The sequence below is a fragment of the Vanellus vanellus genome (assembly GCF_965231255.1).
Source record: "Vanellus vanellus genome assembly, chromosome: 2".
Lineage (NCBI taxonomy): Eukaryota > Metazoa > Chordata > Aves > Charadriiformes > Charadriidae > Vanellus > Vanellus vanellus.
Window position 1 is genome coordinate 13,811,211 of NC_138906.1, and position 26,299 is coordinate 13,837,509.

Genomic DNA, 26,299 nt, shown 5'->3' on the forward strand with positions numbered 1-26,299 from the left:
AAAGAACAACCAACAGCTTCCTACTATAAATACATAAAACCAAAACAATTTCTTACAAGAACTTCACATTAAGAGTTATTTTCTTTTGGCACTTCAGAGCCACTTCTTGTTTTAACTTTGCACATTGCACTGAACGCTGGACTGAAGGGTTTGTATTGTTTCTGCCTACGGTATGGTAATGGACACTGGACAACTCGATGAGAGAATTCTGTTGACAGAGGCCACGTTTTAGAGATAACATTCAAACAAAGGAATGGTAATTTGTTTCTGAACAACTCAAGAACTTTTGCTCCCTTATTTCTTGCCTTCATCACCACAAACTTGAGCAAAGTGGGTTCCTACACTGTACGTTCTCTTCTAAGCCAGAGCATTAGAATATAAACATCAGAATTTTCACAAAACCAGGTCATTTTAGTATCAAAATTATACAGTACTTGACACTCGCTAGCAATTCTTGTAGGAAAGTGTCCATTAGAAATATAGTGCAGAGCAGTATTACCTGAAAGATTTTGACAGAACTGTACCAAAATTAAGATCTACAATTTCTTGTTTCCTATCAATCCATGGGGTAGCCCCTGGCAAAGCAGGGAGAAATCTGCACTGAGGTTATGGAGTATGATGATTTTTTTTTTCTATGGCTCCTATACATCCCATTCTATAAAAACTAGGTAGGAAGGGAAAGCAGCAAGGAAGGCTCACTGCACAAGCTGCCAGGAGTGCTGCACCCTGCATAAGTGTTTGGAAAGTGGGGGATTGCTCAAGAGCGGTGGAGCTTGCCACCTAGAGACTCCTCTGACTGCAGGGCAGGGCAGGCGGTGAGTAAGCAGGTAGCTGGCAGCAGGAGCCCTGGGAAGGGCAGGTGGCTGGTTCCAGCTGAGAACAGCCCCACATTGCCCCTTAGAGGTGACGGCACAAAGCATCTGCAGATCCACTGCAAACTGTCTACCACAGAGATGGTAGATGGTGGACTAGAAGAAAAGGACTGTAACAAACAGAGAGTACATATACTTTGTAAAGAGCAAAAAAGAACAACAGCTGGGCAAGCAGAGGACAAAATAGTGGTTACACCAACCTGCAAGTGTTGTCTCCAGCACAGTGAATGGGATTCGTGGCTCGATGTCAGACACTTTTAGAGCTGGGAGACAAGAAGTATCCTGAGGTTTGCTCTGAAGAGCAATTAACTCCAGACCTAATGAGGAGAGCGGAATACTAGTTTGTCATTTCCAACTTTTAGTGAAAATGCTGTTAAAACCTACTGAGGTGACACAGATCAGAAAACACAAGAGTTGAAGTTTTGCATTTTCTAACAACAGTTCTTTCAAATATTTTATTGAAACAAGTTTGCAGATTATCACTTTGCAACAGCAAACAGAACACTGTATCTTTGTAAATTCTCTTGCCAATCGCACCTTCACATCCTGTTTACAGTAACATGCAATTTAAACCCTGACGAGGTGGTATCTGCCACCCTGCCCTGTCACCCAGCTCTGCAAACAAAACCCAGGCAACCCAGATCTTGTGGGCAAGAAGCTACTTTCTAACATATTCCCCCCAGTTCTTACTCAAATGCCCTGTCAGTACACTGATGCAGCTAAATTGTTGTATTTAATTTTACATTTCATCCTCTTTCAGATTTTAGCTGGTCACCTCTAAGTACTCTTCACAAGTAGAAAGCCTCATCTGATTTTCTGCTCCCTTATCCCCTGCCTAGTACCAAAATTTCAGAAGATTAATGTCACTTTCTTGAAGGATTTCTGTGACTAGATCACTATTTTCACAAATTTAGATGACTGCCCAGGGTTTCCAAGCTGAAGTTATTGCCCAGAATAAGTTAAACACAACATTACTTTTATAATTGGCTTTTTAAGTAGGAAAAAAAAGAAATAAAATTACAAAATACATTTTATAGGAGCAGGGAGCAGACCTCATGCTCAAAAATAAACAGCTTCAAGGTAAATGGTGGAATTCATCTTGTACGTAGTGCAAGTTAACATGGGAAAGAATAAGCAGATTGATACTGTAAAACAACTTCCTTTATTCTGCCCTACTGGAGACATTGATCATTCTATTTTTGAGTGTTCAATCTAATGGAATATACCAATCATACATTGTAGTGTAAATACTACACTGCGTGACCCCGTAACACATATACACAAACTTCCAACAAAATATCCCATCCATTTCAGAGCAAATGCTGGAAAGCGCCTGAGAATTTAAGATACTCTACAGAACGCCAGCTAAAAAACTGGCTGCGTTTTTAAGCAGTTACCGAAATAAAAATATGAAAAAGCATGCTAACCTTTTTCAAAGATTTGGGTTTTTTCTTCTTCAGAAAGAGCATTGACCTTTTTTCCCAGCTTTTCTGCTTCCATTTTTGCTTGTTTATCATGGTAGTCTTCCTCTGGACTCATTGACAGAGTCAATCTATGTGGATTATCCTGCAGAAATATATCCCAAAAGAAAGCGTTATTAGTTTTGAGACAACTTTCTCCTGTTTTACCTCAGATTATTGCTTCATCAGCAGTAGATAAAAACAGTCTGTGCATCATTTGGCTTGCATATTATCAAAAGTATCAAAAACAGGCCATTTAAACTCTTCATTTCATACAAAACAGTCTGCTAAAAGGGTGGGGAAGAGAGGCAGCTTACCACAAGAACAAACACGAACAACCTTCTGTGAAATTTTAGTATAGAGTCAGAATCCCTCAACAGCACACAGTACTCATTAGTTTAATTAAATCAAGGCTAAACAACTGTACGTAACACTACAGAGCAGCATGCCACAAGTTTTATCTGGAGAATGTCCTAAGATAGGGAATCTGGTTAAATGCAGGAGGGTTTCATTAAACACCTCTTTCAACCTGCCCAAGCTTGAGCGCACAGAGATCCCACATGATGTAAAATGTACATGCCTTATCCTGCTCAGAAACGCTTTACATCAGCCTTGCTGCCAGAGAACTCCATGCATTATGCAAGTGTCACAACTGCTGTTGAATTTCTCTTTGTTTATACCAGACTGTGGAGTTTTAATAACAAAATTACTCAAGCGGCTTCCATTTTATGTAATACTGGGAGGCTATTCAAAAAGATAGCAACCTCAAAAATTGCCCATTTCAAAGTAGACCTGAAAAAGTAGCATCTGTCACTGACAGATACTGCCAATAATTTGGGGCAATGTAATCAGATTCTGTTTTATGAGCTTCTCAGACGTGGAAAGACTACAGAAACCTGATTGACTGCAGAGTTGAAGAGGAAAATGCAAAATTAACTAGGCATGTTAAAATGGACAGGATGAACAGCATTCTCTCCCTTGGTCCTGGCCTCCCTGCTTTATTAATCTCCAGGCACAAAGTCTAACAGTGCATACATAATCTTCTGATAAAAGAACATACAACTATCCTCATTACTTCCTGAGTCATGCTTTTGCCTTAGCCCCCTCCACAAAACTGCACAGTAAAGGACATTCTCTAAAATACTGCACCTGTATTTCTTCCCTACAAAAGCTGAAACCTTAATGTCCCCCTACTACTTCCAGACACTAATAATGCCTTTAGAAAAAACAGATTTCAATTGCTGCTACTGCCTCTTGTTGCCTTTGAGTAAATGAGAACCAGCATTTACTCGCTATTCAATCAGGTTGGCAGTTACCTATAATAGATCTGCCCTTAAAAACAACTTGGAACAATTTTGGGGGAAAAAAACCCAAACAAAACCAAAAACCCACCAACAAAACAAATACCCCAAATTAACCCCAAAACCACTTTTGCACTTCTATCACTGGATTTTTTTCTTTCTGGCACTAGCTAATTCAGGGCTTCAGAACTATCCAATAATGCCTTTACTGGTTTTATTTCTTCAAGAACTCCAGCAGAACGTATGGAGAGGAAAACAAGAAAAAAAAGCAGAAAGCAATTGGCACCGACAGCAAAATTCAGACAGCAGTTCAGTGAACATGAGGAGCACCAGAACAATCTTACTTATAACCAACATCTTTTCAAGGAAGAAGAGATATGCCTTGCTACGCCAATACTAAGCAACACATAACTATGTCTGTAATTCTCTGTCTACGTTTGAGCTTCTCATTAGGAAATACTCATGTGCCCTTCTATAACATCAGGCATCACAGTTCATAAAACATCAGCATTTTATCAATGTTCTAACACGCATGTTTCATAGAATCACAGAATGGTTTAGGTTGGAAGGTACCTTAAAGATCACCTAGTTCCAACCCCCCTGCCACGGGCAGGGACACCTCCCACTAGACCAGGTTGCCCAAGGCTACATCCAGCCTGGCCTTGAACACTTTCAGGGACAGAGCTTCCACAACTTCCCTGGGCAACCTGTTTCAGTGCTTCATCACCCTCAGGGTGAAAAACTTCTTTGTGATATCTAACTTAAATCTACCCTCTTCCAGTTTAAAGCCATTACCCCTCATCCTATCACTACATGCCCATGTTTCCAAATGTCTAACCAGACAACTTTTCCAGTTTTGAAAAGTTTTCACTTCAACCACTTAAAATTAACATGCTTCATTCAAAAGCACTGCTGTTCGTCTACACCTAAAAATAGACAGTATGGTTATGGAGAATTAGCATTCAGTGTAATTTTAAATACAAAACTGTAATTTAAAAATTAATACTGCAGATATTTTTCCATAAGTTTTCCTACCTTAAAATATGTTTTAACTTTTTCCTGAAGAAATGTGGGATTTTCTTTAAGGCACTGCCTGAACCGAGAGACTTTGTCTGCAATCTTCAGAAGCTCCACTGGATCCCCATCTTGATTCCAGCAGGAGGCTATATACTGAATGAGAAAGAATAATTAGGTAAGCAGGACAATCCATCTGAATTTCTACAACTGACAGCATCTATGTTCCATAACCACCTCATCATTTATATTTGAATAACAGACACATAATGAGTAGTTCTAATATATTTGGAGCAGAAAAAAAAAAGCTGAAATCTTTGTTCAGATTAAAGGACTATTCCATCATCATCTGTCCCCTGTTCTCTCCATTCTCTTCTCTAATTTTATCATACCAAACTACCTTTTTTTTTTCCCTTCTTCTTTCTTTTGCATAGGTGTGTATATCTGTATTCTGGAAATCTATTGTAATGTTCTTTCCTCTCTCATCTCTCCTCTCTTTCCTCTCCCATTTAAAATAAATCAATTTTTCAGCCCAAGAAAGAAGGAAAAAAAGGAACAGGCTGTAGAGACAAAGTAGTACATAAATATTATAGTTACCCATTTATTGTATCAGTCAGATGAAATGATTTATAGTAAGGTAACTCAAACGTAGACAGGACTTTAGAAAAAGAAAATACTGAATAACCAGAAATATCCCCAGGATGTTTCTTTTGGAAGGATTTTTATCCTAGTTTTATTCTCTTGTTTGAGACTATTAAGTTTGCTCGAGTCGCTATTGAAAGTTCTTCAAATACCCACAAGGCAATCAAAACTTTCTCCCTTTCTACTCTTGTGTGAATGAGGAAAAAATGAAACAAAGCAAAATTAAAAAAAAAAAAAAAAAAAAATTTGAAAGAAAAAGCCCTTAAAAGCACATAGAAAACAAATGCACCAGAACTGTCAAAACCACCTTCTGTTTTCTAATCTCTTTAATTACAAGCAGGCATCACAAGCCTTCCAGACTTTTTCACTAATATCTATTATTATCTATTCTGTGGAATTTCCCTATTGTGTTTTAAAGAATAGTATTCTTCTAGGACATGCTTGAGTTAATTCTCCTGAAATAAGTCACTCCTTATTTGAGGCTTCCACGGGGTCATTACAACAACTCAGTGCTGGTTCTCAGTAAGCAATTTAAAAGTTTAACCATATATCTAAGAGAGTTCTCCAAACTCTTCTTGAACACTGACAGACTCGGGGCCATGACCATTTCCTTGGTGTCATGGTTTAACCCCAACCCCGGCCAGCCGCTCGCTCACTCCCCTCACAGTGGAATGGGGGGGGGAACAGAAAGGGTAAAAGTAAGAAAACTCATGGGTTGAGATAAAGACAGTTTAACAGGTAAGGCAAAAGCTGTGCATGCTAGCAATGCAAAATAAGGAATTCATTCACTGCTTCCCATGGGCAGGCAGGTGTTCAGCCAGGTTTCAGGTGTTCAGAAAGAAGGGCTCCATGACGCGTAACGGTGACTTGGGAAGACAAACACCATCACTCCAAACAGCTCCCCCTTCCTCCTTCTTCCCCCAGCTTTTACTGCTCAGCACGGTGTCATATTGGTCAGTTGCAGTCAGCTGTCCCAGCTGTGTCCCCTCCCAACTTCTTGGGCACCCCCAGCCTCCTTGCTGGCGGGGCAGCGTGAGAAGCAGAGAAGGCCTTGACGCTGTGTAAGCGCTGTTCAGCAATAGCTAAAACATCCCTGTGTAATCAGCACAAATCCAAAACAGAGCTCCATACAAGCTACTATGAAGAGGTTTTTAGTCTATCCCAGCCAAAACTAGAACACTCGGGCAGCTTGTTCCAGTACTTGACCACCCTCTCCATGAAGAACTTCTTCCTACTACCCAATTTAGACTTCCCTTGATGCAGATTGAAGCCTTTTCATCATGTCCTATTACCAGACAGCAGAGAGACCCCCTGCTTCACTCCCCATCATGAGGGAGTTGTAGACAGCAATGAAGTCACCCCTCAGTCTCCCCTCTTCTAAGCTGAACAAACCTAGTACTCTCAGCAGCTCCTCATAAGTCATGCCCTCTAGCCCTTCCAGCAACTTTGCTGCCCTCCTTTGGCATGTTCTAATATTTTTATGTCCTTATATTGTGGAGCTCAAAACTGCACACAGTACTCAAGGTGAGGCCATGCCAATGCTGAGCGTAGTGGGATAATCACTTCTTTCAATCAGTTAGCTACACTGTCTTTAATGCAACCCAGTGTACGTTTGGCCCTTTTTGACTTTATGTGCCTCATATTGAGCTTACCATCAAAACAACTTCTCAGATCCCTTTCTGCAGGGCTGCACTCCAGCCTCATCCCTCAGTCTATATGTACATCCAGGATTATACCGTCCCAGGTGCAGAACCCACACTTGTCCTTGTTAAATTTCATAAAGTTTGTGATTGCCCAGGGCTTCAATCTATCAACAGATGTCTCTGTAAGGCCTCTTTACTCTCAAGGGAATCAACAACTCCTGATCCAGTACTGTCAGCAAATATACTTAGTGTGCACTCAACTCCTGTGTCCAGATCATTGATAAAAACACAGAGAAGAACTGGCCCTAATATTAAGCCCTGGGGAACACCACTAGTGACTGGCCCCCAGCTGGATGTTAAGCCATTTACTACAACTCTTGGAGCCCCACCCTTCAGCCAATGGTTCACCTATTGTACTGTCTTTTAAATAAACACATCACACAGAGGAACATCCTTCTAATTGTAAAGCTAGTACACCACTGGAATACAGCATAGAAGTTAGAAAATTTAACCACACAACATTTAAAATTACACAGTGCTATCTGTGATAGCCAACATGGTTTCACAAAAGACAAATCACACCTGACTAATCTGGCAGCATTCCACAACAGAGTGACTGCACTGGTGGTTAAGGGAAGAGAAACTGATGTCACAGTCCCACACAACATCCTTGCCGCTAAATTGGAGAGATACATGTTTGACAGATGGACTATTCGATGGATAGGGAATTGGCTGGATGGCCGCATCCAAACAGTTGCAGTCAATGGCTCAACGTCAGAATGGAGATCAGTACCAAGTGGTGTCTGTCCCTCAGGGGTCCATATTGGGACCAATACTGTTCCATATCTTTGTTAATGATATAGACAGTGCGATTGAGTGCACCCTCAGCAAGTTTGCAGATGACACCAGGCTGAGCAGCACAGTTGATACGCTTGAGGGAAGGCATGCCATCCAGAGGAACCATGATAGGGTTGAGGAATGAGCCCATGTGAACCTTTTGAAGTTCAACAAGGCCAAGTGCAAGGTCCTGCACCTGGGCTGGAGCAACAACCAGTAATCAGTACAAGTTGGATGATGAATGGTTTGAAAGCAGCCCTGCAGAGAAAGGCTTGAGGATATTGGTAGATGAAAAATTGGTTGTGAGGCCACAATGTGCACTTACAGCCCAGAAAGCCAATCATATCCTGGGCTGCATAAAAAGAAGTGTGGCCAGCACGTTGAGGGAGGTGATTCTCCCCCTCTACTCCACTCTGGTGAGACCCCACCTGAAGTACTGCAACCAGCTCTGGGGCTCACAGTACAAGACAGACACTGATTTGTCTAGAGGAGGGCCACAAAAATGATCAGAGGGCCGGAGCACCTCTCCTGTGAGGACAGGCTGAGACAGTTGCAGTTGTTCTGCCTGGAGAAGAGAAGGCTTCAGGGAGACCTATTAAGGGGGCTTGTAAGAAAGACAGAGAAAGTCTTTTTACCAAGGCCTGTACTGACAGGACAAGGGACAACAGTTTTAAAGTGAACGAGGGTAGATTTAGTTTGGGCGTAGCAAAGAAATTCTTTACAATGAGGGTCATCAGACACTGGAATAGCTTGCCCAGAGAAATTGTGGATGCCACGCCATTGGAAGTGTTCAAGGTCAGGTTGGACAGGGCTTTGAGTATCTGATCTAGCAAAAGATGGTCCTGCTCACAACAAGGAGGTTGGAACTAACTTACATTTAAAGGTCCCTTCCAATCCCAACCATTCTATGATTACTGTAGTTATAACAAGATCCCTTTCAGCCCTTTTCAAGGTCGATTTCTAAAACATGAGCTCAGCCAAATGAAGGAGGATGGAGCCAGGCTCTTTTCAATGGTTCCAAGTGACAGGACGAGGGGTAATGGGCACAAGTTGGAACACAGGAAGTTCCAGTCAAATACAAGGAAAAACTTCTTTACGGTGAGGGTGACAGAGCACTGGCACAGGCTGCCCAGGGAGGTGGTGGAGTCCCCTTCTCTGGAGATTTTCAAGACCCGCCTGGATGCAGTCCTGAGTGATGTGCTCTGGGCAATCCTGCTTTGGCAGGGGAGTTGGACTAGATGATCTCTAGAGGTCCCTTCCAACTCTGAAAATTCCGTGATTCTGTGAACAGAAATATAACTCTCCTCTATGAGAGTATTAACACCAAATGCTGTGTGACTGGTCTTTAAAAGCAAGAATTGATTAAGAGCATTCTGTTCTAGAATTAAGTCCTAACAGTTGAATCAACTTCAAGACTTAAAAATACTGAAAGATAAAGTATATGCGTAAATATTTTACCAGACAGAATTACTCATTCTGAAGTCATGCTAGAATGTATTGGCTACCAAAGTCAGGCACATTTCGCCAGATCCTGCTAAGATACATAACAGACAGTTAAATATCCACAATTTTTCTGTTTCATTGTATGGCAATCTGATTTGAAACAGCTCTTGGTTGTGCTCTCCCATTTACAAGTCTCATGTTAATTCAGGGCTCTGCTTCTTTACCTAACTTTGCATGCCAAAAAATGAACTCCTGTTCATGCTGAAGAATATACAACACTTGAGAGACACAAAGCAGAAGAGCTGCTAAGCAAGTGAAGCTGCTACAGAGCAGAAAAAAGAGAGGACACTGGAGAACAAGAGGCAGCAAGAGGCCCTGATCTCCAAACTGACTGCAAATACTGCAGTTAACTTGTTCCCAAAATTTACAACAACTTGCAGACTCCTTAAAGACACCACATTCTGGTGTGGAAAACATTTTCCATAACAGCTTTGGTATCAAAATTTTAAGCCAAGAATTGAATTAGTGTAAATTCTCACTTGTGAATCTTGAAATTAAATTACAGCAGTACAACCCTAAATCCCATAGAAGAACATAGTCCTTCTATTTGACTTCTAAAAATACATAGGCACCTGGCCAAAACATACAGTTCCAAGAAGCAGTATGGCATGCCTCTCAAAGAAGTAATCGGTGCTACTGCAACCAAAGCTAGTATTCAGGCGAAGACAACAGGCTCAACTGCCTGATTAAATCATACAGAGTGGAGTCCAGCGATAGTTTGAAGGCTACTGAAAAGAAGGAAGAAAGATGTAAATAAGATGACAAAGGAAAAGCCCTTAAGTGAAAAGTTTTACATATCAAGAGTCTAAAAAATGACCCCGTATTTTGTAAAGATGTAGACAGGTTTCTCATCTATACTTAGAAAAGCACCACCCATGTGCACACATACAGACTTACAGATGTCAGGGCAAGTCCAAAACTCGTAGACTGATGCTTCAGCTGGATTTCAATTTTGTGAAGAAGAGCTTCAATCCTATCTTCCTCAAAACCTTTCCTTTGGGAAGGGGTGATGAGAGAAGGAAATCACATCCATTAACACCAATCACTTTAAGTGAAGTTATGAAAATGAATTATAACACTGATAAAGGAAGCATTACAACATAATGTCTTCCACACTGAATTAAAATTGATATGAAATAATCTTATCATGCTGTGTCATTTAGTGAAACTGCATTAATATCATTAAACTCCTGAAGGTTATGCTGATGAATATGCTACAATACAGGAAGTAGCAGATACAAGTTTTAAGAGTATTGAACAATATTATTGCTTCTTTGTTGCATTTATTTTAATATAACTCAATTTTTAAGGAATGTTATTATATACATGTCCATATTATTATATGTCTATATATTATATTATTAATATCTAATTATAAAAGACTGTATGAAGGAACTAACTGTATTCTCAAAAATTTATCATTACTCACGCAATAACCTCATCAACTGTTCTGGCAATTATCTGTTTCACAGTATCAATGTCTCTTTCAGCAATACCCTGTAGACCCACACTGAAATAAGCTTCTCTTGTTGAGCCATTAAACCTAGAATAAAACATATTCAAATCAGTGACAAGTACTAGAACTTAAGCATTAAACCTACCAGCAAAGGCAGAATAAGGGGAAAAACACCCACCATTTCCACATACACACACGGGATTTTAAAAGCTAGATAGAAAGAAAAATAATTACCAAAGAGGCAAGAAAGAGAACTTAAAAGTATTTTTTTGTTCTATTTCAGTAGTAGTAGCGCACTGTTAAGAAAACATACAGCATATGATACTAGAGAAAGAAAAACAGTTACAGAAAAGCTAGTCTTTTCTTTTCATCTTCCCATTAATCTGTAAGTACTTTCTGATTAAGAAGTCTCTTTTCTTAAGGTGAAAATTGTAGCTGCCTGTAACGCTAAATACATATATTCTACATAAGCAGGTGAGTGGAATGGTACTTCTAAATTTGAACTTTTAAAACAGTGTTTGTAGAGTAAGTGGTGAAGGTGAAGTGTTTCATGTTTGTTGCAATTATTTTCAATGGGACTTCCAAAGAAAAGAAAAAAAAGATAATTTTGCCCAAGCTGTCAGGCAGGGTAAACTCTTAGAGAGACAAATTGACACTTGCAGAAATACAGAACACCTAGTAGTTTGAACCAAAGCCAACAAACAAAAAGCAATAGGTGCTTATCAACATCCACTATTCCATGTCTAAAATCCACCAAAGGAATTCAATGGCAGGCTCAGGTGTTGAATTCTGGAATACTGATCTCTGGACTCAAACTTACTCTTCTAGATTCATCAGCACTGTCACTAAGACAAATTAAAGCCAATTCTCTGTATGGTTCAACGCCATATTAATACAGTCCACCTAGAAAAGGCTCAGCAGACAAAACATACAACTGAATCACTACTTCAGTGTCTAAACACGGATTTCTACTGCCATGCTCTGTGGTATTAAGATATCTGCGTGGCACTGGCATGCATAACACAGGACTCGCAGGAAGCCCGTGACTTCATGCAGAGAGAATTCAAGACAGGCAGACTATCCTAAGGCATTAAAAATCATAGATGAGTATTATTAAGGTTCCGCACACAAACATCCGAGACAGCCAGTAGAGACAAAGGCAGAATTTTTGTAATCCTCAAATCTAAAAATCAGTCAGATGAAACATGCCCTGAAAGTGCTTCTTTCTTTCCGTTGACAACAAAAGCAAACTATGATGAGCAGCTGACTAAAGACACTCCACCCTCCCTTAACCTGCAGCACAGAGCAAACTCAGAAGATTGGCTGCAAAAGCTACAGTTTGAATAAGTAAGTGTTAGCAGTAATACTATCACCTCATATAAAAGGGTAAGTTAATGGCACTTAACTGCACAAAAGTACATTTATGCAAAACCTACCTGCTACTAAATCACAGAATTAAAGCAAAAAAGCAAAGATAACACAGTACAGAGAAGAGCTAGCAAACTCTTCTGAGTAATACTAAATGGCCAAGATGAAAACCCCAAGTATATCAGGGCACTGAAGTTATACCATGTTTTTATCTACTCATTTTTCTTGTTCATGAGCTTTAAACAGTACAACTCTGTTTAAACTAACATAGCTTCTATCAAATTACTTTGACAAGCCAAAAATTACACTTGAGAACGCTTTACAGCTCATCAGTAGAAACCCTTAAGATGTTTTAATATTAAAGTAAGATTATTCTGGTGTAAATTGCCTGTATGACAGATGACCTCCCAACCTAATAGTGGTTTGTAACGTTTCTAATATTGCTTATAGTGATGAAATGTAAATTGCAACACTTACCCAACATCAGGAGAAAAATCTGTACCAACACCAGACTCAATTAAGGCTTTGTAAAAGGGAGAATTCGGCCCATCAACCAACAGTGAAGACAACAGGCTTAGTGTAAACGTTTCAAAAGTGTCTGTAATACTGAAGAAAAATGAATAGCTCTTAAAAACAACTTCAAGCTACAGATATGGGACACCCAGTATCATCACTAAGTTCATTTCAGAAAAATTACTTCTACAAAACAATGTAGAGGGAGGAAGGGAAAAATAATTGTCAGTTATTAACAAACCTTAGGGAACTAAGAGTTCTGCGTCTTTCACTTCCTATAACTAGCAGTAAAGCAAGTTAAATTAGGCTGAAAGGGTAGATAGAAGTTAGTAGTAGGGTCATACAGAAAAGCGTGCACGTGCAGGAAGTTGAAAAACAGGAAGCCAGTATTCCCAAAAGTCTAATCCACTGAACAGTTCTGTAAGATAACGGCTGATTTTCTTTATGTTTATTTGCTAAAGAAAAAGACAGAAAAAAATCTGTTTAGTAATTAAACTTTAATTTACTATAGGATTTGTCTAGCTTTCCCATGGCATTATTTAACTTAAAGATGACATTTATGAAGAGGGATTGAAGAACATGAAATATGCCCAATATTGCTTAAAGTTCTACAGTAAGCCTTTGATTCAGAATTTCATTTTGATACACTTACTCGGTCAACAAGTAGCTGACGCTGACAGTTGTCTGCTTGGAAGGATCGGCAGCAAATGAGTCTAAGCCACACGTTACACTGTGTTCTCTCTGTAAAGTATAATAAATAAGTTTGATGCAGACTAAACTCAGAACAGAAATTACAAATTTAAAAAAATGATTGCTGGCATCTTCATAGCATCTTCCTTTCAAAGACTTAAAATAATTTTACAGATACTCATGAGTAAGTTCAACATTCATGAATAAATACACAAACACAGGGTATCTTGAAAAATACAAGTGATATCTCAATTTTTTACAAGTGAAGAATAGAGGAGAGGATCAAGAAAATCTGGCCATAATTAACGCTCTGTGCTGGGTTTCAAAGAAATGCTTATGCTTCTGGACAAGCCAGGGAGGAAAAGGGGAGGGGAGAGGAAGAGAATGGAGAATGTTCTTTTTGACACCAATGTTTGGAAGTTTAGGTCCCATTAGAGGGCATATTTCCTGACACTAAGTATCAGTATTTCTAACAGTAGCTAAAAGCTTTCCATTAACAAATAGTTCAGTGCTCCAAACCCTGAGGAATTTCAAAACTAGAAATAAGAAAAACAAGCAACTGCATGCAACCATTACATTACTGAAACTCAAAAGTAAATGTAGTTTTTTCCCTGCTGTAACCGAAAATAAAAATACTTCAGCTCATTTACACACAAACACACTTCTAAACAAAAAAAAAAAAAAACAACAACAAAACTCTGGTAAGCTGGGCTAAAATGTTAACGTATTAACATATTCTATTCAGTTTCTGCAATTCCAAGATTGGATGTGCACTGTTTCTTTTTTAAAATTTCATTTTAATTTTTGTATTATTATTTTTTTTTTTTACTTACAGGCTTTTCCCAGAGTTTCTGTTTTGGGATATCAGTTTTTGATTCAATTCTTTCAAATTTTGCCAATGCTTCCTCGTGTATTTGTTCTAAATGTTGCTCCAGTGGAAAATTACCGTAAGTGAAAAATCTGCATTTAATATGAAAGATTGGGATTAAGCATCAGATCTTGCACGAAATTTACAGTAACAGCTTTTATTATATTCTGAATTTTATGTATTTTCCAGTGATTCAGTCATATCTAGAATGAAACATGCTTTGTAAGGCTCCTAAGTTAAAGACCCACCAGTTTGTCACATACATAAAGCTCATGTATCTCCTGGTAAAATTCTACATATTTCAGCTCCTGTTCTATGCTTCAAAGGCCACGAAAAAACTAGAATTCATTTAGTTGCAGCAATATACAATGTTCCAAGAAAAAAAATTAGCAACTGAAGCCAGAATCCCGCTGCTCTAAAGTCTCAGAAGACAAAATTCTTATTGTCTTCACACATAACGCATAAAATACGACGATCCATGTCTCTCAACTGATCTATAAAACATGGCTGGGTTCTGCGGGTCAGTCTACCATGCACACTCCCACACCTACAAGAAACACTGGTGACTTCCACTGAATTAAAATATGTTGAGACACAAGGTATGTCTCAGGTAAATGTTATTCCCCAATTAAAATCTAAACACAGGTACAATAGAATACATGGGATGATGAGAAAAACAAAGGATCGACAATTCACTGTCATGACACAAGCTTATGTTCCAACTAATCAGACTAAGACATTGACCACAAAATTGGTCCAGAAGAAACAACGATGCTATAGATTTCCCTCAGTATCACTTTCAAATTGACTTTTAGCTTAAATACCTTATCTGTACCCACAGAATTAGTATCTGACTCAAACAAATATCCATTATTTAGAACCTGATACAGTAACGTATGATTCAGGAACAAATGGAACAGCCATTCATTTGTAATTTCTTTTTATAACTTTTAATCTGGGTTGCCTTCAGGAGGATAGGAAGCCCTAGACTCATCTGCGCTACTTGTATCTTAAGTCCCTAAAATTACTGCCGAATACTTATTAGTATGTTCCATTTCCCTCCAAGCCATTTGAGTTCAAGGTGAAACATCTGTAAACAAAAATCCCCAAAACAAGCCCTCATAATCAAGCAGGCAGATGTACTCTAGAAAAATCAGCCACCTCTCTCGCAGTAACCCCTGCTTCCAATTCACCCTTCGCTTCTCTCCCTAGAGCAAATTCCTTGCTTCAATGCTGTCCTAGCTGCTGGAGGGCATAGGTTATCTAAGTTGCTGGCCATGTCAATGGAAACACCGTGTTGCTGGTTTTCCCTCACAAAAATACAAACGCAGTGCTAACACTATATAACGCAGTAAGTTAGTCACAAACTTCAGATACCTGGAATTGCTTGGATGATAATGTGTGGCATGGAACTGTTTAAGCTGCTCCCACGTAAGATCAGGAATACACAATGGATCTCCACCAGATACCACACCATAAGTGTGATCAGGAAGGATTTTATTCTGCAAGTGCTGTGCAAATATCCTCTCATTATCTGTCTTAAGAGGAAAACACCACATTTCAGTAAAAGTCATCAAAACACATTTTAAAAATAAAAGGTGCTTAATAAGACCTCAGAACTGTAACTTACACCAGAGCTCCTCCTCACATAAGCATTGCGTTCTGTAGTCCCATATACTCATAAAACTAGCTACATTATCGTGTCAATTTAAAAGAAAAATCTACAATAAAATCCATTAGCAGGATCCTCTTTTATACGTAAATAAACTTTCAACAGGCTAACTTTAAGAATAGCCATGTAACAGACTGTTGACTTTACTGAGGGCTTAAATTTCACAAAGGAGGAATGGGAATCTCTGGTGCAATAATGCCATTGAAAACCTGCAGCTTAAGCCACTTCACCACATGTAAGATCTTAAAACAAACATTCACAAAACTTACAAATGCCCCTTTCATTTCATTAAAAACAACTCCTTTGAAGACTAAGGGTGTCTGAGGATCAGTTGGGTTCTCATGTTCTAACCTCCAACCTTCTTGCCTAAAAAAATTAATAACAGAAAGTGTGTGAGTTTGAGGGTTCTGGGTTTTTTTTTTATTTTTTTAATTTAAGGTTTACATACTTCTCAAGCTGTCCACATCTTACCAGAAATCCAGTTGCCGCAAACATGGAAAGAAAGCTGCATCCAGGTACACCGACAGAAGATTTTGAAAATCCTTGGGATTTTGTGTTGAAAACGGATAGAGTGTGTAATCACTAGCTGCATATAAATAAACGTAAAAATATCAGAACTTCAGAGAGTCTGAGATGCACTTTGCCCTCATTTATTTTTAATCTCTCTTCTACATAAAGAACTGTAAGAGAAGAAACTTTCTAAATGACACATATTTTTCCCGAGGAATACACAGAAGTTTAACACCACAATTATTTTACCATGACATATATATAAATAATTAAATGCATTGTTGTATACAATGAGGATCCACCTCTATTGGGACTTTGTAACTGCCAAATGAACAAGATCTATTTTGTTGCCTTGCCTTGTTAGTTTTTTAATCTCTCACTCACAACATTCACACTTAATAATAATGGCTCTCCAAAGGCAAATTAAGGAGAGCCGACAGCCCGCCCTACTGCAGTAACACCTCAGGCATTTCAAATGGTATTATTTACTTTGGGCTCACCTGTGAATGCATTCATGAAAGTGGACAGCGACCTATTTAACATTTTAAAGAACGGATCTCTGCAAGGATACTTTTGAGAACCACATAACACTGTGTGCTCGAGGATATGCGGGACCCCAGTGCTGTCCATTGGAGTGGTTCGGAATTGTAGGCTGCAAAAGAGCGCACAGAGAGGCACGCAGTTATTTGTGATGAGAAGTCCACCCACCTCCTATCTGCAGCCGAGACTTACGGGAACATTATCAATGTCTAGTAACTAAACACAGCATATAGCAGGATGCAGAGTATTGAGTTCTTAAGAAAGACTCTCGAATTGAGCCCTGAGCCACCTCTTCTAGAAGGTGTACAACCTCTGCACTTCTACTTCTGGAGGCAATACAGAAGTTTTTAGCATGTAACTACACACTTTTCATTTTTAAGCCAAAAGGCTCAAAAAAACCTCCATGGAAAGTTATGGTAAAAAGAATTGGTTTATGTCTCGCAACTATAAGCCAATTTATTGGAAGGTCCAGTTTTCGGCTCACCAATACAGAAGAGATGATAATAAATTTCAAGTAGTTTGGTGGAGAGCCATGAAGACAGTCAGAAGCTGCAGCACATGCACTGTGAAAAGAGGCTGAGAAAAACAGGCTTATTTAGCCTGGAGAAGGAAAGGCCTCAGGGGGACTCAATAGCTGCCTTCTAATACCTACAAGGAGAATATGATGAAGACGGGTTCTTTGCACAGATATTCATAACAGAAGGACACGAGAATGTTCATAAATTGAAGCAAGGAAGGTTCCAACTTGATATTAATGAACAAGAAAAAAAAAAAACACTATACAAACATTCAAACACTGGGAACAGGTTGCCAAGAGATGTTGTAGAATCTTCGTCTTTGGAAATTTTCACCTGAATAAATGTGTGAGGAACCACACCTGAATTGAGTGTCAACCCTGTTTTGAGCAGCAGCCTGAACAACAGGCCTCACGACATCTGTTTCAACCTGAAAAACTCTACGGAAATCCCACAAAGGACATACTGTCCTCTCTGTTATCACAGAAAAAAACAGTTATGAAACTGGATTACAATTTAGAAAGCACAAGGTGATGCCGAGATGGAATATGCTATATATACATTAATGTTTTACCTGAACAGATTATTGGAGTCCTCCCGAGCCACATGTAGATACCTGGCTCCTGTACTGTCATGACTAAGCTTCACTGCAGTCAGGAACAGCTCAGGAACAGCTGTCACCTGCATTGGAAGAAAACGTCTGTATTACAGTGTGACTGCAACCAAGTCAAATAAATCATGGATGATATAGCAATGATTAGTTTTTTGATCCTGTATATAATACTGGCATATAATATTGCTATATATAGTATTAAATGAATTCTTTGTTCATATGGTTTGGGAGGGAAAAAAAAGAAGTATGCAAATGGAAAATAAAAAAAAAAACAACATTAAAATACACTACAACCAAAGAACTATACTCTTCTAGTATAGACATTAAGACCAGAAAAATTTGATCAGAAATACAAAGAAAAGGCATATATTCAAACATCAGTGTTTAGGGTGGCAAAACAAAAATCAAGGAACACAGTTCTACCACCAGCTCTGTCACTAGCAATCACGGTTTGCAAATTACCTTTACTCTCTGCTTCTGCTTTTTTCTTTAAAAAAGTGAAAAGAAATTCGACATATTATTTCCCTTACAAGTTCTTAACAAAGGTATTAAAAGCAGCTTAGGAGATACAATATTACTTGAACGTATTTCATAAAACAGCACACAGTGAAGTTCAGTTATCTGTCAGCACTTTCAGAAGACCACACCAAATGCTCAGCATCTGTACCACACACGCAGACTCCGGGGCCGTGTGATTGACTCTAGAGGAGTAAGCTCCCTGCAGGACGTGTGTTAACGTTACCTAAAGAATTTGGTTGCAGAGAGGTGACTACTGGACCATTTTTAACTGACCTCCCAAAGCATCTAGGCAGATATTTAACGCCAAGCCTCCTGGCCTCACTTAGGCACTTTCCAACCATGGGAAGATTTACCTGTACGAACACCGAGGAAACGCACGCCGAGGGCGATGCCTACCTGCTCCACAGTGAACCCGTGGATCTGCTGGCCCACGCTGTACCGCAGCGCCCGTTCGTTGGCCGAAACGCTCTTCCACCTCCACGACTTCTGACTGAAAGCCCTGAAACGACACTTCGCTTCAGCACAAACGCGCTCCCACCGGCGGCGCCACCGCAGCCACGGAGACGCCCTCCCCCACGGCCGGGTTGGGGCCCGGCAGCCCGCCACCGCCCGGCCCCGGGTCCCGCCGGCCTCCGGCCAGGAGCTGCCCCTGCCCAGCGGGGACTGCCACCTGCCCGCCGCGCCCCGCCCCGCCCGGTCCCTGCCAGGGAGGCGGCACGTCGCTCCCCGTCCTTCGGCTGAGCGCGAAGGAGCCGGCCGCAGCGCGCAGCCCACCCAGGCCGGCGGCGGGGCCCGAGGCAGCGGAGGGCGGGCCGCCTCCCCCGGCTGAGGGGCCCGGCCGGGCCGGGCGGAGAAAGGACTGGATGTGCCCCCCTCGCCCAGCTGCCTCCCCCTCCTCACCGGCGGCGGCTCAGCAGGCCCCCGGCCGCCCGGTAGCGGCTCCACATGGCTGGGCGCCTCGGCGGCGGCAGAGAACGGGCCGAGCCGGGCAGGCGCAGGCGCCGCGGCCCCCGCCCGCATTGGCGGCGGCGGGAGGCTCCGCCCGCCCCGTCCGCGGCCCGCCCCGCGCTGCGACGGCCGGACTCGGGCGGTGAGGCGGCGGCAGGGGGTGCTGGGCCCGCTGGGCCCCCGGTAGGGAGAGGCCGTGGGGGCGGCGGGCACGACGGCGGGGCTTTGTGGGGGGACACAACCCCGAAACGTTGGCCTTTTTGGGGAGGGTTGACCTTGGGGTGGGGGGAGGGAGGGAATCTCTTGGAAGTGTCTTTGCCTGTTCAGGAAGTTCTGAGGAAAATGGAAAGCTGTGTTGGTTGTACAGGGAACGACCTTTGAGTAGAGCCTGTTGTTGGCTTTTTCAAATTAAAAAAAAAAAAGAAACCACAACACCAAGAGGTCAGTGTGTCTGAAAGGCTGCGTCCCTCCTTGCCTGTGTCTTGCCAGTGCATCTTCATATTTTTATGCGAAGATTCTGTGAGGAATATGAGCAAAGTAAACAGGAGCAGGTGGGAAGCTAAGCCCTGCTGTGGTGCAGAGCCGTTACCTGCACAGGGCCCGTGGCGGGGGGCGGCTGGGCTGGAGGAGACAGATGAGACGGATATGGGCTTCTCCTGGTCGGTGTCATAACATGGACCTCAGTGGAGGTTCGCAGGAGGTGGACGTACCCACCGGGGCAGTGCTGGTACATGCCTAGGCTTTAATTCCTTCCTCTTTTGCAAACTAACGTGCTTTTTAGATACTAACTTGGTAATTGATTCCATATCGCACGTCCATGACGTTTCCCAGGAGACCAACATCTGTGGAGTACAGCCACCAAATTACCAGTCCCTCATTCCTGAACATAAGAGCCCAATTATCCATTTAGACATAAGACGCCTGATGCCAAAAGAGGAGACGTATGTGGGTTTTAAACAAAACGGGAGTGAACAACAGGTGCTCGGCACGTCCCACGCTGCTTGTCTTCACTTCTTTGGCGAGGATGTTAACTGAAAAAATTGGAATTTAAAGTACCCTGGGAATTTTTGTCTCTGCCATCTGTGACCTGTTCCTCCTTTTCGCTGTCCCGCATGCAGTTGTCTGCCTCCCGCTGCTGCCCGTTGTCGGTCACGTTAGGGATTTTGTCATCTTGGCATGACTCAGCTGCCCTGCTGCCCTCCCACCCCGCTGCTCGGCGCTCTGCCCTAAAGGACGCCCTCGATCTCCCCGCAAGCTGCAGGGCTCCTGATCACCCCAGCGCCTTGCCTTTCCTCTGTTTTGCTCATTTGTGTTTTCCATGTAATTTTCCCATTTCATTAATTTTTAAATTAAATAAAAAAGCCAATAACTTGCTGTAGTTAAAGTTGGGATGTTGTGCATTAACCTGTATAACCTGTCATCTATCTTAATTACATATCTTTCCCATTCTTTTTTAAGGCTAGTGAAAAGATGTAATTTGTTTTCTTCTTATTTTCATTATGCCTGATTTCCTCCCTGCCTTCTACCATTTCGCCTCCTGTGGTTTTTGTCCTTTTTTTCTGTATTTGTTTCAGATTAGAATCGTCACACCACTTTGATAAGAGCTGCTTCCAGTATATGTTTCTTTTCAGTATATGTTTCTAGAAACTGTATGTTTTTAACACCATGAAGAACCAGTCCTGATGGGAACTTTTTTTTCAAGCTAAAATTTTTTTCAAGCTAAAACCAAACAATTACATAAACGTAAAATGAACAATGTTCTCAAAAGAAGGAACACATGAAAAGTACTTCTGAGACTAGAACCATGACTTTACAATTTTCAAATATTTCTAAATATTTTCATATATTTATGGTTTATTATTAGTCCCAATATTTAACTTGCAGCATTTTTTATTTTAAGAAACTATACTCTTTTTTTTCTGTTGACTGTTCAGTTCCTTAGTTTTACTAACAGTTTCCTGATTTGACCATAAGCTACTGTCTCTTTTTACAGTTTCTTGTCATCAATATTTAGTTTTCTTCATGGTTTATAACATTCATCTTAATGGAACATCAGGCTGGCATTCTGCTGCAGGCATTTATTTATTTTTAGTTGATGTTTATATTGGAAGGATGATTTACTGGCTGTCTGTTTTCATATCACTGACATAGCGTTTGACAGGCAACCTTTCACAAACTTAACCAGTCTGAGTGGGCAGAGTTTCAAAATACATCAAACATCATTCCTAAACTTAAATTTAATTACAAAATGGAGGTCTTTTGTACTACCCCTTAGACAACTTTAAAATATTTTTTCTTTCTCCTGCCATTGTCTTTGATGTATTTTGTACATCAGAGATTTTCTTATGGGCAACAGAAACAGAAACTGATCTGTTACACTATTTTTTCTTCATTTTCTTGCTGTCTAAGATTACGGCTGCACTGGTAATGTAAGAGTAATACATTATATTGTTTGTGAATGTACAGGCACGCACATATATATATATATAAAAAATTTTGTAAACATGACTTTTGCATCTTAAGAAAAGGATAATTCAGAAAAACCATGTAAAAGCATAACAGGTATAAAATTATTTTGGTCGACTTGTCTTGATAAATGACATAAAAACATTTGGATCACCAATGCCTGGTTTTGCTTTCAGTTATTTAGTGACAAGTTCTATGTAACTGCAGTAACTTCAAAGAGCTTTTCCACTCATGAAAATGAGATGACAATTGAATCCACAGTGTTTGATTAGAGATACCTTTACTTAGTGTTATTTTCCTTCCAAAGATTTTGTTTTCAATCACAAGTTTATCTAAATTAAATATTTGGGCTAAAAAGTCCCGTGCCTGCACAAGCTGTTTCTTTCAAAAAATTCAACTAAAACTGCTCAGGAATGAAAATGCTATTTTGTGTTTAACTAAGTAGTTTCATTCTTTATCCTCTGGAGCAGAAGTTGGTCCCTCCCACCTGTCAAGGGCTTCTTTTCTTATCTTCATGGACAATAAGGCCCAAACTTTGCCAAGTTAAAATCTCTGAAAGATACTTAGTAGATGCTTGTTACAGCTGGAAAACTATATTTTCTATGGTGTCCCCTACGAAGCACGCCTGGATCTCAGAATTTCTCCCTGCATGGAGCATAGGCTGTCCCTGCACCTGCACCTTTCTTCTAGGGTTTTCTCAGGGCTAGAGTTAATAATTATTTCGTCTGTGACTGCTTCACCCTCCCAGGGGAGAGACTGGTGATTTTCTGCGCAGCCCTGTACTACATGTTGTCAGAAGCAACATAAAACTACTTATGAGAGTCAGGAAAGGGAAAAAAGGCTACACTCAAGGTCTACTGAAAGTCATTTCAAGGGGATACTGTTGGTACGCCAGAAATTGTGCTTTGTCAGTGGACAAAATAATGGGGAGACTATCTGCTTGTCAGCCCTCTTCTGAAGGCCATGAGTAAAGTCTCTGTGAAGGGAGTTCATGACAACGGTGACACTTTCATGACACTTTCGTGTCCCAGATGCAGGCCTTCCTCCTCCCTGGTTCCCTGCGATCACCACCCAGCATCTTCCTGAGAGAGGGTCTGGTGAGAATAGGTCTTTGAGAGGACATGAGCACGACCCCAGCTTCAGCTGTATCTCGAACGTCACTCAACCCTACTAGTAGGACCCTTTTCTTGTGCATCAGTTTTGTTTCCAAGATTATTTATGTGCCTTCCTGTTTTTCAGTGTATTCTCTTCAATAACAAAACATTAGCAAGCTGAGGGTTTTGCACCACAGGTGTCAGCCAACATTCAGCGGGACACTGAAATCAGTATTTTACAAAGCCACAAGTTTCCCAGGCCTCAGCACACCTCCTAATTTACTCTGTCCGGGTTTTCTTCCAGACAAGATTGCAAGTAAGAGGCAGAGACAGAAGCGGATGGCTGTAATGCTGCTGTTTGTCTGCTTCCTTCCTGCCTTCGCAATCACCTGTTTAGCCTGAAATTATGACTTGGGGGTATCCCAGAGATCATCCGCCCGTTAGCAGGACTCCTGTCCATGGCAGACGGAAGATTATTAAATGCGTATGTGGTAGTGTGGAAGAGAGGGAAACGTTCCCCACAAAGATTTTACAGTAGAAAACAGAATGAAAGCGGAGCGCAATGTTCAGTGTGTTGATTTTTGGACAATTTATCTCAAAGAGATCCCACAAGGTGGATATAGGCTCTCCACCGGGTTGTGTGACCCCATGCGGACTGAGGCTGGGACACGCAGACCCTGTTTTGTATTGTGCTGTCAGAGAACAAGATACCTCCCATTGCTGCAGCACTAGGAGCTGATTTGTTCCCAACCAATGAGTTGAGAGAAGGAAAAAAGGAAAACCGTGTGTCTTGCTGAAAGCCTGGGGTGACATAGTGTATCAGAAGTGCTTCTGTGCCTCAGGTTTATCTCAGGGTGACCAGAATACCTGGTTACAGTCAAGGTGAAAACTTTGCTTAACAGTTTACATTTCAAATAATTTTACTACCCTCCTTCACATCTTGTCCTGCATCTTTATTAAAAGATTTAAATATTTTGATTGCTTTCCCTGCTAACAGATAGTGGGACGGTGAGGAATTCAGGGACAGGAAGGAGAGAGGAAGGTAAAAGGGGTTGGGTCTAGGCTGACAAAAATTATGTGGTTCTGTAATATTATGCATGCATATAAGTGAGGAAAGCTGAAGTCGCATCAATATTATTTGTGGGAAACCGGATATTACAAAAGATTATCACTAGCTGAAAAGCGAAAGCGTTTCTATAATATATCACAAATGTAGGAGTGGAAAGTTGCTCAACACCTCAGTTTCTCAGGGGTTAAGCAGAACTTCATGCACAACTTGTTATGTGCTGCCTGCAAACTGCAATTTAATGCTATATTCTAACCCCGTACAAGTGACTTGTTAGCAATGAGAGCCGAAGGAGTATGAATCTCAGGGATAACAAAAACAGTGAATTAGCAAAGTGGCAGCATTTTATTCCATAGAGTGTGGCTGAAAAGAAATGTAACGTTTTTTCTAAGGCGATTCTATTTGGAAGGATCTTCCTTTGCTGGTTGCTTATGGTACCCAGAAATATTCAGCTGCGTGGCTTACATATTCTGATCAGTCTTTCCATTCATCCTTTTACAAACCCTTTGGGACTATCTCCACTTTAAGCATTAGCAATGTTACGCTCTGTAGGAAGACAGCCGTAACATAGGTAATGATGAGTTACATCAGGGTCCGTTTTTGCCAATAGAAGAAAAGCAAAAGCCTCATTGCTGAGAAATTCCACTGTTGTTGTTTCAGATCCATTCATAAACTGTAGTCCACAACACCAAGAAGAGGATAAACAAGTTCTTGATACTGCAGAGTGATCCGCATTTTATGAATTTTCTTTTAGCCCTAGTTGGGTTATATTTCATTTCTTAACTTTTTTGTTGCATCGGAGTGAGACAAGCCAGAATAGAGATGAATGCTGTGCAGATGTTGTCTCTCACACAGCTCTAACAAGGTACCTCCGTCTTGCTCCTGTCACCCTGTTGACAGAGAGCCTTTATTAAGTCCTTAGCAGTGCAGGTACACGTATAGCACAGATACAGGCCAAATCATGCTCTGTGTGTGTGGGAAGAACAACGTCTGTGTAAAGGAGCTGTGGAATTTATGTAGAGTCAAAGATTTCATTTAAGTGAGCTCGCTACCCATATCTGCAAAACCACAAGCTAGAGCCTGTGGAGCTGCAGTAATGGAAAAACCCATGAAATGTATGCCTCAATTTAGTACAAGTGAAATGTATTTTGAGGAGGGATCTAGTCCATGTCTGATGCTGTCCAGAATAGTTAGAAAATCACTCTGCATCTGTTTACGTTTCAGCTGCCACATGCTGGAAAGAATAGTTTCTTGTTGTCTCTTACCTTTCATGTTGGCGGGAGGAGGGAACGAAGAAAAAAGATATTTAACCCTCAGGTGTCTTGCTTTTTTTTACATACTTAATTGTCAGGGTAGCATGATAAAAAGCATCTTCTAGCTGCAAAACCAGAGAAGGTTCATAAAAATTAAGGTATGCACTTGGCCCTTGGTCTCCTCTGGTCCCTATGTGGCCCTAAGATGTACCTGAAGTAGTTAGAGAGCTGTAATACAGCTTATCAGGGCAGTGATTTTATGATATGAAACTGTACAGCATCCCCGCATGTGTGCGAAAAGGGTTTCGAAGAAATCTTAATCCTGCGAAGCCGCAGGATTAAGTCAGAGGGTTGTGTAAGGCGGTGGCAGCCTAACCAGGTAACGTCTTGTCCCGGTTGCCTTTTAGAAGTGGTCTTTGAGCAAACGGTCTCTATAACCTTACCAGATTTTGTTTCAGGACTAAAGAGAGCCTGTTGCACTCCACAAGAGAGCCTGAGAGTGAATTAATGTTTATGTGCTCTGAACCATCAGGGGATGGTGTAGTCAGGGTCTGTACTCCAACAGCCGGAGGAGCAATTCTTTGCTAATCTTCAACTTTCATATTTGAGTGCTTGTTCGAACACTCAGTGTACTCAGCTGGATGCGTTCTGACATGCTGAAGTAGCAGTGGCAGTAAAGATGCCATATTTGCATCTATGACGCCTTTAGGTATCGGATGTTTGTTATGTGAAGCCATAGGTGTTTAGAGAAGTTCTTCCACGACCAGCAGGTATAACCAAATACCATTTCTTGTTGGTTACATCCATTACATTGAAGTAAAGCAATTCCCCATTACCTGTTCCCGAATTGCAGTGCCCTCAGGAGCCTCTCACCCCTACTATGGTTTTGCATTGCCCATGCCAGCAGTGAGAAGTCATTTGCTGTAGCTGATTTGG

The 26,299-nt window shown here is 41.0% G+C and overlaps 1 protein-coding gene across 1 annotated transcript in view; it reads right to left on the reverse strand.

Moving 5' to 3' along the window:
• PITRM1 (pitrilysin metallopeptidase 1) overlaps positions 1–19,511 on the reverse strand; it is a 30,565-nt gene extending 11,054 nt beyond the window's left edge. The window contains exons 1-15 of the mRNA XM_082480015.1: positions 19,437–19,511; positions 18,933–19,035; positions 17,979–18,085; positions 16,850–17,001; positions 16,311–16,425; positions 16,109–16,205; positions 15,545–15,705; positions 14,133–14,259; positions 13,262–13,350; positions 12,574–12,702; positions 10,702–10,815; positions 10,170–10,266; positions 4,669–4,803; positions 2,300–2,438; positions 1,073–1,189 (exon numbers count right to left, since the gene is read on the reverse strand). Of these exons, the coding sequence (XP_082336141.1) occupies positions 1,073–1,189; positions 2,300–2,438; positions 4,669–4,803; positions 10,170–10,266; positions 10,702–10,815; positions 12,574–12,702; positions 13,262–13,350; positions 14,133–14,259; positions 15,545–15,705; positions 16,109–16,205; positions 16,311–16,425; positions 16,850–17,001; positions 17,979–18,085; positions 18,933–19,035; positions 19,437–19,483 (1,729 nt within the window). The 5' untranslated portion in view covers positions 19,484–19,511. The remainder of the gene's footprint in view (positions 1–1,072; positions 1,190–2,299; positions 2,439–4,668; positions 4,804–10,169; positions 10,267–10,701; positions 10,816–12,573; positions 12,703–13,261; positions 13,351–14,132; positions 14,260–15,544; positions 15,706–16,108; positions 16,206–16,310; positions 16,426–16,849; positions 17,002–17,978; positions 18,086–18,932; positions 19,036–19,436) is intronic.
• Between the last annotated feature and the right edge of the window lie 6,788 nt (positions 19,512–26,299).